This window comes from Belonocnema kinseyi, chromosome 9 (genome assembly GCF_010883055.1).
Source record: "Belonocnema kinseyi isolate 2016_QV_RU_SX_M_011 chromosome 9, B_treatae_v1, whole genome shotgun sequence".
NCBI lineage: Eukaryota > Metazoa > Arthropoda > Insecta > Hymenoptera > Cynipidae > Belonocnema > Belonocnema kinseyi.
Window position 1 is genome coordinate 132885116 of NC_046665.1, and position 10678 is coordinate 132895793.

At 24.9% G+C, this 10678-nt stretch overlaps 1 protein-coding gene across 7 annotated transcripts in view; it reads left to right on the top strand.

The window, feature by feature from the left end:
• Positions 1 to 7032: 7032 nt before the first annotated feature.
• The window catches only part of LOC117179861, an 86691-nt gene continuing 83045 nt past the window's right edge, over positions 7033 to 10678 (top strand). For 6 of the 7 annotated variants that reach the window (XM_033372021.1, XM_033372020.1, XM_033372024.1 and 3 more), the window contains exons 1-2: positions 7033 to 7398; positions 9899 to 10153. In XM_033372021.1, the coding sequence (XP_033227912.1) occupies positions 7123 to 7398; positions 9899 to 10153 (531 nt within the window). In that variant the 5' untranslated portion in view covers positions 7033 to 7122. The remainder of the gene's footprint in view (positions 7399 to 9898; positions 10154 to 10678) is intronic. The other variant, XM_033372022.1, reaches the window with a different exon arrangement.

The window sequence follows — 10678 nt, forward strand, 5'->3', positions numbered from 1 at the left end:
TGCGCGCGCAACCCAGGCATTTATATCGTCTCCTACCATATTCACACGGACATAGACGTGTCATAGTATTGGACCACGTCTCGTTTCAGATCTGGGATCACTCACTGGCTAGCCCACAAGTAGACTCAGACTGACGCTTGACGCAGCATGATAAACGACTTTACTAACAGGTTGTGTCTCCAACTAAAGCTAGACGGCAACACTTACCAAGATTTTATTTTTTGGTTCATAACTAGCAGACCTGGCCACGAAATTTGTCAGAATTGCGGACTTTGTCCCAAGTAGTTTAATTTTCAATTGAAAAAGATTAATTTACAACAAGATAATTAAACTTTTAATCAACGAGAAAACTTTTCAAATTAAATTATAACCAGAAAATATATATAAAGAAAAATTGAATTTTCAATCCAAAAATACGAATTTTTAACCAAAAAGCATGACTTTTAAAAAAATTGTTGAATTCTCTAGCAAATAGTTGTTCTATTTTTATCAAAAAATATGAAATTTATCTTAAAGCAGAAGAATTTTTTATTACAAAAAAAGTTGAGTTTTCATCCAAAAGAGATTCCAAATAACTCGGTAACATAAAAAATTGAATTTCTGTAAGAAAAAAATAAGTTGCTACGAAAAAAATTGAATTTTCAATCCGAAAAGACGAATTTTTTTAAACAAAAAGGATGTATTTGCAACAAAATAGTTAAATTCTCTACCAAATAGTTGCATTTTTATTTAAAACAAATCAATTTTGTACTAAAGCAGATGAATTTGTAATAAAAAACCATTTTTTTTATAAGTGGAACTTTCATCCAAAAAATATTTCAGTTCATTTTTCATAAATAAAATATACATTTTAAACAAAAAGTAAATTTTCTACGAAATAGTTAACTTTTTGAGAAAATAATATAATAGCTTAATTTCTAATCAGAGTTGCATTTTGATCAAAAAAAGATTTAATTTCTGCTAAAACAGGTAAACTTTCAAATAAAAAAGACAAACTTTAAAACAGAAAGTTGAATTTTCAACCGAAAAGTTAAGAAAAAGTTCAATTTTCTATTAATTAAAATAAATGCTGAGATTCTCATAAATTTTCAGAGAATTTATTATTCCGTTATATTCTCGGTAATATTCTTATTCTCGTTTCCGTTCTCAAAGTAATATAATCGGCTCAGCACTCTAGGCTCAGTTACAATACGTAGAATTTATATTATACTAAACTTGGCGCCATCTATTGGCTGTTTAGCCAACATGGTCAACGTGAAATGTTGAAGTGTGTCAACAAACTAACTTACACCGCCATCTGGAAACTTATGGAGTATACAAATAAAAGCATTTAATTTGCAATAAAAAAATATTGAGGTAATTAAATGAGACAAAAAGTATCCTATCATTTAAGGTCCACCAAATTACACACAGTATACAAAATTTCATCAAGATCGGTTAAGTAGTTTCGGAGTTTAGTGGTGACAAACATCGTGACACGGGATTTTTAAATGTTTACATTTTTCATGTCTAAATTTTGTTGCGTAATAGTTGAAATTTTTCAATCAGAAATGATCAATTTTCTATTAAGTACTTTGAGAAATGGATGTGACTTTCATCCAAATTTTATATCCATTTTTAATTTTTTTTTCATTTATAATTTTTTTTTAACTAAATAGTTGAATTTTTAAACTAGACACATTTTCTACAAAAAAAAAAAACTACTTTCTAAATAAACTACATCAATTTTATACTAAATGACGCAGATCGAAATTTTATTTTATGTTTATATTTTTTTTTATTTCTAAATTTGTTAACTCAACGATTTAACCCATTAACGCCCTTAAATATTTTTCTTCAAAATTTCATGTTCGTTAAGATGATTCATTTTCATTAAAAAAAATCTATTGTACAAAACAAGTATAATTTTGTACCAAATAGTAGTTGAATTTTAAACCCGAGTATATGAATTTTTAAAACATTGCTATATTTTCAATTTAAAAAGATTGCTATATTAAAAAAGTTCAATTTTTCAACAAAATAAGTTGTTTTTTAACCTAAATAATTGATTTTTCTCGAAAAAGAATATTAATTTTTAGTTCAAATTTTTTGCATAAAAAAATGGAGTAGATACATTTTCATTGAGGAAAATTAATGTTTAATAAAAAATTAATTTTCTACGAAACAGTTAAATTTGGTACCAAATTATTGAATTTTCGAACAAGAATATTAATTTTTTACTAAAATGGCGAAATTTTATAAATTTTTTGCGTTTCTAAATAAAAAAAAGAAGAAATAATCAATTTTGAACTGCACATTGAGCAGTTAAATGTTAATTAAAAAATGAATTTTTCAGAAAAAATAGTAATTTTCTACGAAACAGTTTAAATTTGTACCATATGGTTGAATTTCATACGAAATTATTAAATTTTATATCGAATTGTTGAATTTTCAAGAAAAGTTATATTTTCAATTCAAAAAGATTACAAAAATAACATATTTCAACTACAATGATAAATTTTCAGAAAAAAAGAACTTTTAAGATCCAAGGAGTTGAATTTTTCATCGAAAAAGATCAGTTTTGAAAGAAAAATGTAATATTCGTTATTAAAAAAAAACTTAATTAAATATAAAAAACATATGGATTTAACAAACGTAGATTAATTTTCAAGAAATTATTAAATCTTTAACAACCACAAAATTGAATTTATCCTAAAAATATAAACTCATTTTCAACAGATTACATAAATTTTCAATCTTAAATGATGGATTTTATACGAAAAATATAATAGTTTAATAAAAAAATTGAATTTTTTCCTAAAAGGATGATTAATTTTATTCATATTTCTTTTCTTTTCTGACATTTTTCAACTAAATGATTGATTTTTTTCAACCAAAAAAGATCATTTTTGTGTTAAAAATGGAGTAGATAAAATTTTCATTGAGGAATATTTATGATAACTGAAACAAATGAACTTCCTACAAAACAGTTAAATTTCGTACGGAAGAATGTTCATAAAAGAAAGATTTTTAAGTCAGTAAAAAATTTGAATAAAAAATACTGAATCTGTAAACAAAAAACCAGTTTTCAACAGATCAAGTTGAATCTGCAACAAAATAGTTAAATTTCCAACCAAAAAGATAAACTTTTGACCGAGAAGATTAATTTTCTACGAAAACAGACTAATTTTTAATAAACTATATCAATTTTATACTAAATACTTCAAAAAATTAATGTGTTTCTTCAAATTTATTTTTAGTTTATGTTTCTTGACTAAATGAATTGTAGAATTGGAATCAACCAACAAAGATGATTTTAAAACTAAATATTTCATTTTCAACAACAAAACATTGATTTTCTACAAAAATAATAAAATTTTCAACAAAATACATAATATTTCAACCTTAAAAGATTTTTGAACAAAAAATATAATAGTTGATATTTCAACAGAAAAAGACTTTAATTAAATATAAGAAACAGGATTTAACCAAGAGAAGATGAATTTTCAACAAAATACTTGATTTGTAAGCAAAACATTAATTTTCACCTAAAAAGATGATGATTAATTTTTAGTTTATATTTTTTTCCTCACATTTTTCAACTAACTAGCTTACTCTTAAATTTAAAAAAGATTTTTTTATTAAAAAATGGAAAAGATAAATTTTTATTAAGGTGAATCGTACACACATAGCGAATAAGCACGCTGGCGAGCTCGCGGCGACTAGCAGTAGGGCTCATGGTGAAGTTGCATCAGGGAGCCTGGAGGTCAAGCCTCAGGGGGAAATGGAGGAGACTCAACAGTCGAGGAAGTTGATTACAAAAGTGTTTGAGACACTTTTTTTTTAATATTTAGAAGTTTTCTGGTTTCTTTGGCAATTAGAATTTCGTTTCTCGATAGTTTTTTTGTGAGAGAAATTGAGATTGTTTGAGAGAAGTTCTATTTTTTACTAAATGAATGTAAAAAGGATCTTCAAAGAGTTGTGAGAAAACGAAAATATATTGTATGCTTGTTTAAATTAAATACTATTATTACTATTATTGAATACAATATTTTCTTGCCAAAAACATAAGTTCTCAACAAAACAGTTGAATCTGCAACAACGTAGTTAAATTTTTAAAGAAAAAGATTAATTTTCAGTCAAGAAGATTAAATTTTGACCAAAAAAGATAAGTTCTCAACAAAATAACATACATTTTTTACCGAATAGATCAATTTTCAGAAAAGCAGACTAATTTTGTACTATTAGACATATAATATTTTTCAATAAACTGCATCAAATTTCTACTAAATGCTTTGATAAATGGGTATGGCATTGGTTAAAATTTTATTTTTAATTTATATTTTTTTCGTTTCTAAATTTTTAATAAAATAGTTGAATTTTTAAATCAGATTTGATCCATTTTTTACTACATGTAGAGTAATTAAATTTTTAATTGTTAAATTTGCAACAAAATAGTTACATTTGGAATTTCAAAAGATTACCTGTTAACAAACAAAATTTCAACTAAAATGATGAATCTTCAACAAAAAAGAAAATAACTTAAGAACCAAGGACTAGTTTTTTTTTCTTACATAAAATGATAAATTTTCAACGGAAAATGTAATACTTAATATTTCAACAAAAAAGACTAAAGTGTAAAAAAAGGAAAAAAACGTGAGTTTTCAACATAATACTTGTTTTTCAACAAAAAAAATTGTTCTGTTAGGAAGATGATTAATTTTGAATTCATTTTTTACGAAAAAGATAAATCTTCAGGAATTTTTTCATTTCTAATTTTTTAAACCAGTAATGCTTAATTTTTAACAGAAAATGGAGTAGTTAGTACTTAAATGTTCATTGAATTGTTGAATTTTTCAGAAAATAGTGAAAATTCAACGTTTTGTAGAACGTTTTAACCGTTCGTTAAAACAGTTTTTCTCAAGCAAGAAAAAGGGATTTTTAATCAAATAGTTTAATTTTTCAATCAAAGTGATAATACGTCGATAAAAAAAAAAATAATTTGGAACTTAAAATCTTTAAAATTCTTTTAAATCTTTTAAATCTCTTAAAATTCATTAGCCTCTTTTAAAACATGTGAAATTTCTTAAAATACCGTAAAATCCTTTGAAATTTAATTTAATATATTTTCCAAAGTTTTTTAGGAATTCCCTTAAAATCGAGCTGAAAATATTTGGAAAAATAAGAAAATTTTCGAAATAAATAGAAGATTTTTAAGTCTTCTGAATTTTTGGGAAATATTTTAAAAACGTGATTGAATTAAAAAATGTAGTGTTTTAATTTGGAGTTCAGGTTTAATTACTCTAAATGAAAATTTTCAGTTCTGAGAAAACAATTTTTTTTTATTCGATAAAAACGCGAATCATTATTGTTTGAATTTGAAACGTTTAAAATTCAATAGTTTTAGATTTAAACATACAAAATAATTTTAATTGCAAATTAAACATTCATAAACTTGTATAATTTAGAAATTAGTCCGTTAAACATTAATTTTGGAATCTTGAAAGCTTCGATTTGGACACCTGCAACGAGAATCTTTTTTCAGTTAAAAAAAAGGTTTTATGATTGCTGCAAAACTCAATGATTTATAATAATTTCAAATTGGTTATTTCGTATTAAAAATTAATCCACAAGAAAACGTATGTAAAAATATAAATTTATTTTTATAAATTTAAAATAATTAAAAATTAATTTTCAACAAAAAATATAATAGTTGATATTTCGATCAAAAAATCTTAAGCTTCAATAAAAAACTGTTATAATACAAACTAATACGAATTTTCAACTAAGGAGTTGAATTTTCTCCCCAAAAAGTTTTTCAATCAAAAAACGAAAAAAAAGAAAAAATTTTCAGTTTTCAAGTCATGAAAGTTGAATTAACAACACAAAAATAGGCATTTTTGACCAAAATCATTGAATTTTTGGCTGAAAAGGATGATTAAAAAATAACTGAAAAAGATTAAATGTCTAGAAAAATTGGAATAGTTACGTTTGTAGTAAAAGAAATTAATTTTCATTAAAAAAACGAGTTTTCAACAAAATTGTTAACAAAAGAAATGAAATTTTAACTAAAATGTTACATCTTCATTCACAACAAATTTAATCCGAATAGTTGAATTTTCAACCTAGAAGATAATTTCCATACCATAAAAAGTCATTTTTCAAAAAAGAAATGAATTTTCATCTAAGAAAAGAGAAATTTAAAAGAAAAATAAAATACTTTAATTTTCAGGTTTAGAAATAAGTTTTTAAGCAGACAAAATAAATTTCTAACGAAAAAGGTCAATTTAAAAAAAAACAACAAATTTTCTACCAGAAGATTAGATGTAGTATATAAGAAAAATTCGACGAAAAGTGGAATGCTTTAATTTTTACTTGAACATTTTCGAACAGAACAGAAACGGATATATATGTCTCTTTCTCTTACAGGTATACTTTCTAGAGTCTTTACATTCTCTCTCTTTTCGCGTCTCCCTTTTGTGCGTTGCTTCGCAATTGCTCTAAGGACCCCTATTCACTATCCCCACTACTGCAACGCTATACTTTCTATGTCTTTTCTCCCTGCCCCTTCTCTCTTTCTCTCTTTATTCGCGTCTTCCGTTTCTGCGGAGACTCACAATTGTTTTAAAGACTGCTTTTCTATATCCCCACTACAGCCACAATATACTTTATACGTCTCTTCCATCACACTATTCACGCCTCCCTTTTATGTGGCAATTCGCTATTGTTCTAAAGATCCCCTCTCATATATCCCCACTACTGTCACTTTAACCAAAGGCTGTATATGAGCTCTCTCTCTGCACTCTTTTACTATGCGATCTCCTTAAAACTCATGATGATTCCTTACGAAAAATTTAAAAGTTAATCCTTTAAGGTTTCACTTCTGCTGCCATTGTCACACACTGTTTTTTCTAAAGGAAAGAAATCAGTGCGCGCTATGCGCGCAAAATATTCTAGTAGACCAAATTTCTTAGGATTTGAAATTTTTTTTATAGATCGATTTTGGAAATGAAAGTCGACTTTTTGAGTCAACTTCAAGTAAAGACGTCAGTTGTAGGATTAATCTCGAAATCTTTATTTACAATTTTTATTGGTGAGAAAGAGGATATTTTAATTTAGTTTATAATTGTTAATAATTTTAGTATGAAGTCAGGTAAAAAATCGACCAAGAGTAAAAAAGGAAGTGCATCATCTTCTTCTCGTGCTGTCACAATAAGTAACAATTCACTGGCAACCAATTTTTCTGGCCCGAAATCAAAAAACATTGCTGAAGAGCAGAACGTCTATTATTTAATTAATTCAATTACAACAGAAATTGTTCAGTCAGCTATGGACGAAATATATCAAATATATCTTGAAAGGACGTCTTCTTCTTTTGCTGCCAACTGTGCACATTTAGCGTGGCTTCAATGTTTTAATGTAAATTATTTTTAACTAAAAATTTCAATTTACTATAATTAAATTTAGGATTTAAAAAACTGTTCTTCAAACGCAAATTCAAATTGATATAAAAATGTTTGAAGACAATTTGAATATTTATTTTTATATAATCAGCTAAACAATTTTATATAAACCACAGAGAAGTAAACAAATTCAGGGTGGTTTCTGGACCGGAAAACAGGATATAAGAGATAAATTTTTGAAATTAGGAAAAATGGGGGTTTTTGATTTAAATGAACAAACTTTTTTGATTGAAATATCATTTAGATTTTTCGTTGAAAAATTAATTTTAATTTTTTTATTTTACTGCCTTGTTAAAAGTTGAACTACTTAGTCAAAAATCAATTTTTGGTGTGATGATTCATCTTTTTAGTCGTAAATTTTATTTATCTTCAAAGTGGAAAATTTAACGCGTTTTTTTTAAACTGAAAATACAACTATTCCATTTTTGGTTAGAAATTTAAATTTTAAATTGCAAACTGATCTTTCTATTGGAAAATTCAACTATTTAATTGTAAATGAACTTTTTTGTTAAAAATTCAATTGTTTTGTAGAAAAGAGGTCTTTTTTGTTTATAAAATAATATTTTTTTGGGACCAATCTTTCTTGTGAAAAAGCAACTGTTTGGTTGAAAATTCAGATTGTTGGTTAAAATTTCAACTATGTTTGTAGAAAATTCTAATGTTTGGTTAAAAATTAAACTATTTATTTAAAAAATAACTACTTGGTAGAAAATCCACTGGTAGAAAATTCTTCCTTTTTTTGTTAAAAATTAATTTCTTAGATTGACAATGTCACTATTCCATTTTTGAATGAAAACTTATATTTTTTTAGTTGAAAACGCAACTTTCTTAGTTAAACATTCAACTATTTTGGTACAAAATTAAAATGTTTGGTTAAAAATTAAACTATTTATTAGAAAAAGTACATATATTCTGAAAAATATGTTTTTTTTTGGTGCTAAAAATTAATCTTATTTTAATCTTATTTAATCTTATTTTTTGGTTAATTTTCACCACTAGTAAATTCTTTTTTTTCAAATTAATTTTTAAAACTATATATTTAACTATTCAATTTTTGGTCGAAAACGTATATTTTTTAGTGAAAACTCAACTATTTTGTTATGAAATCACAATATTTCATAAAAAATAAACTGTTTCTTGAAGAATTGTTACTCGATGGAAAGTTTTTTTTTTTTTGAAAATTCATGGCGTTGGGCAGAAAATTCTACTGTTTTCTAGAAAATTCATCTACTTTGTTGACAATTCGTCTTTTTCTAATGGAAATTAATCTGCTTTTTTGAAAATTCATCTATAAGGCTCCAGACTGTACTACTTTCTTAAACATTATTCTTGTTTGGTTCAATTTAATTGCTCGAAAATTGTTTTTTTGTTGTTGTTGTTGAAAATCAATTTTCTCAACCGAAAATGTAAATTCTTTATTTTAGATTTTAGACTGATCTTTCTTTTCGTTAGAAATTAAACTATTTTGGTAGCAAATTAAGCCATTTGTTTAAAAAGTTAACTATTAATAAAAAATTTAATATTTGATAGAAAACTCACTTTTTTCTTGAAAATGTAGTGTTGGGTAGAAAATTCAACCACTTTGTGAAAAATTATTATATTCTGTTGAAATATCATCTTTCAATTTAAACATTCATTTTATGAACTTTCAAAATTAATTTTAAATGCATACTTTAAAAGATTTCAAAAAATTTCAAAAGATAAAAAATTCTTTAAAAAAGAATCAAGTACATTTGACAAATTTTGTTATTAATTTTGAAGATTTTTAACAAATTTGAAGAAAACTTCGAATAATTTGAATTAAAATTTTGTTTAATGATTTCCAAAAACATAAAACAAAATGTAAATTTTCAAAGATTTCAAAATATAATTTTAAAGCTTTTTAAGGATTTGAAAGGTTTCAAGATGATTAAAAAAATTAATTAATTTTGTTTGTTTGTTGAATAATTAATTTTAAAAGAATATTTAAAAAAATATTAATCTAACAATTATTCAATGATTTAATAATTTTGAAAATTTACATTAATTCATTCTTCAATTTAGATAATTGGAAATGGGAGTGGTGATTTCCATTTTTTTACCAGAAATTTTTAAAATGTTCAATTTAAAAAAGTTTGAAATATAAAATTTTGCAGTTTAATGGCATTAAATTAAACGTTTTAAATTTTAAAGTGTTAAAAGCTTCCATTTTATACGCATACATTATTAAGCGTTTGAATATAAAATTTCCGAATAAAAAAAGTTTTCAGCTTAATTATTAACAGTTGATAAAATTCAAAAGAAAATTTCAATGACTGTGAAAATGTTTGAAACCTGAGATTTTTATCCGGATTAAAATGGCCACCCTGAAATTGCTTCTTTTAAAAAGTGATTTGATTAATTCTTAACAAATTATTTAATTTAACTTTTTAATTTAATTAAAATTAAATTATTAATTATGACACTTTTTCAAGTAGTTAATGGATTTAAAACATGACTCCGGAGAAAACTCTTCATCGATTGAAAAATTTTGGTCTCCTGACGAAGAATGTAAACCAGTTCCGAGAGATTCCTGGACATGTCGAAATATTCCCATCCGAGTTTCGAAAAAACCCGAAATAATTCATTCAGAACCAAAACTTTGTAAAAGTATTCGGTTAAGTGAGAATGCCTTCATACCTCCTATCAAAAAAATTCCGGGAAAGTCTTCTCTACTGGCTATTCAGGGTTCAGTAAGAAAAATCAATTTATTAAATTCAAAGGATATTTGACTAAATATTTGAAATTCCCGCCAAAAGTACGATTATTTAAAATAGACTTTAGCACGCTGCGCCATCTAGAAAATATGTGAACTACATATTACAGTAAACTTCACTGATCACTTACCGACTTGAAGAGATAATCACAGATCACTTATCGACCTGATAATTTACCGACCGAGATAATAATAAATAAATAATTTTTGTAATTTATATACAGCAATTCAAAATGAAAGATAAAAATATTTTTAGAACTATTATAGAAGTTATAAAATTATATCCTTAATTTAAATTACCTTCTGATTCAAATGTTTGATTTTTAAAGTATTGAATGTCACCGTTAGGTGGCGCCACAAGGACCGTTTTGACGGTGATATAGAATCAGAAAATTATAGTTCCTACTCTATCACAGAACATGTGTCTATGATCAGATGATTTTTCTTTTAGGCAATTAGTTATTATTATTATTATTATTATTATTATAAGAGAGCTTATTAT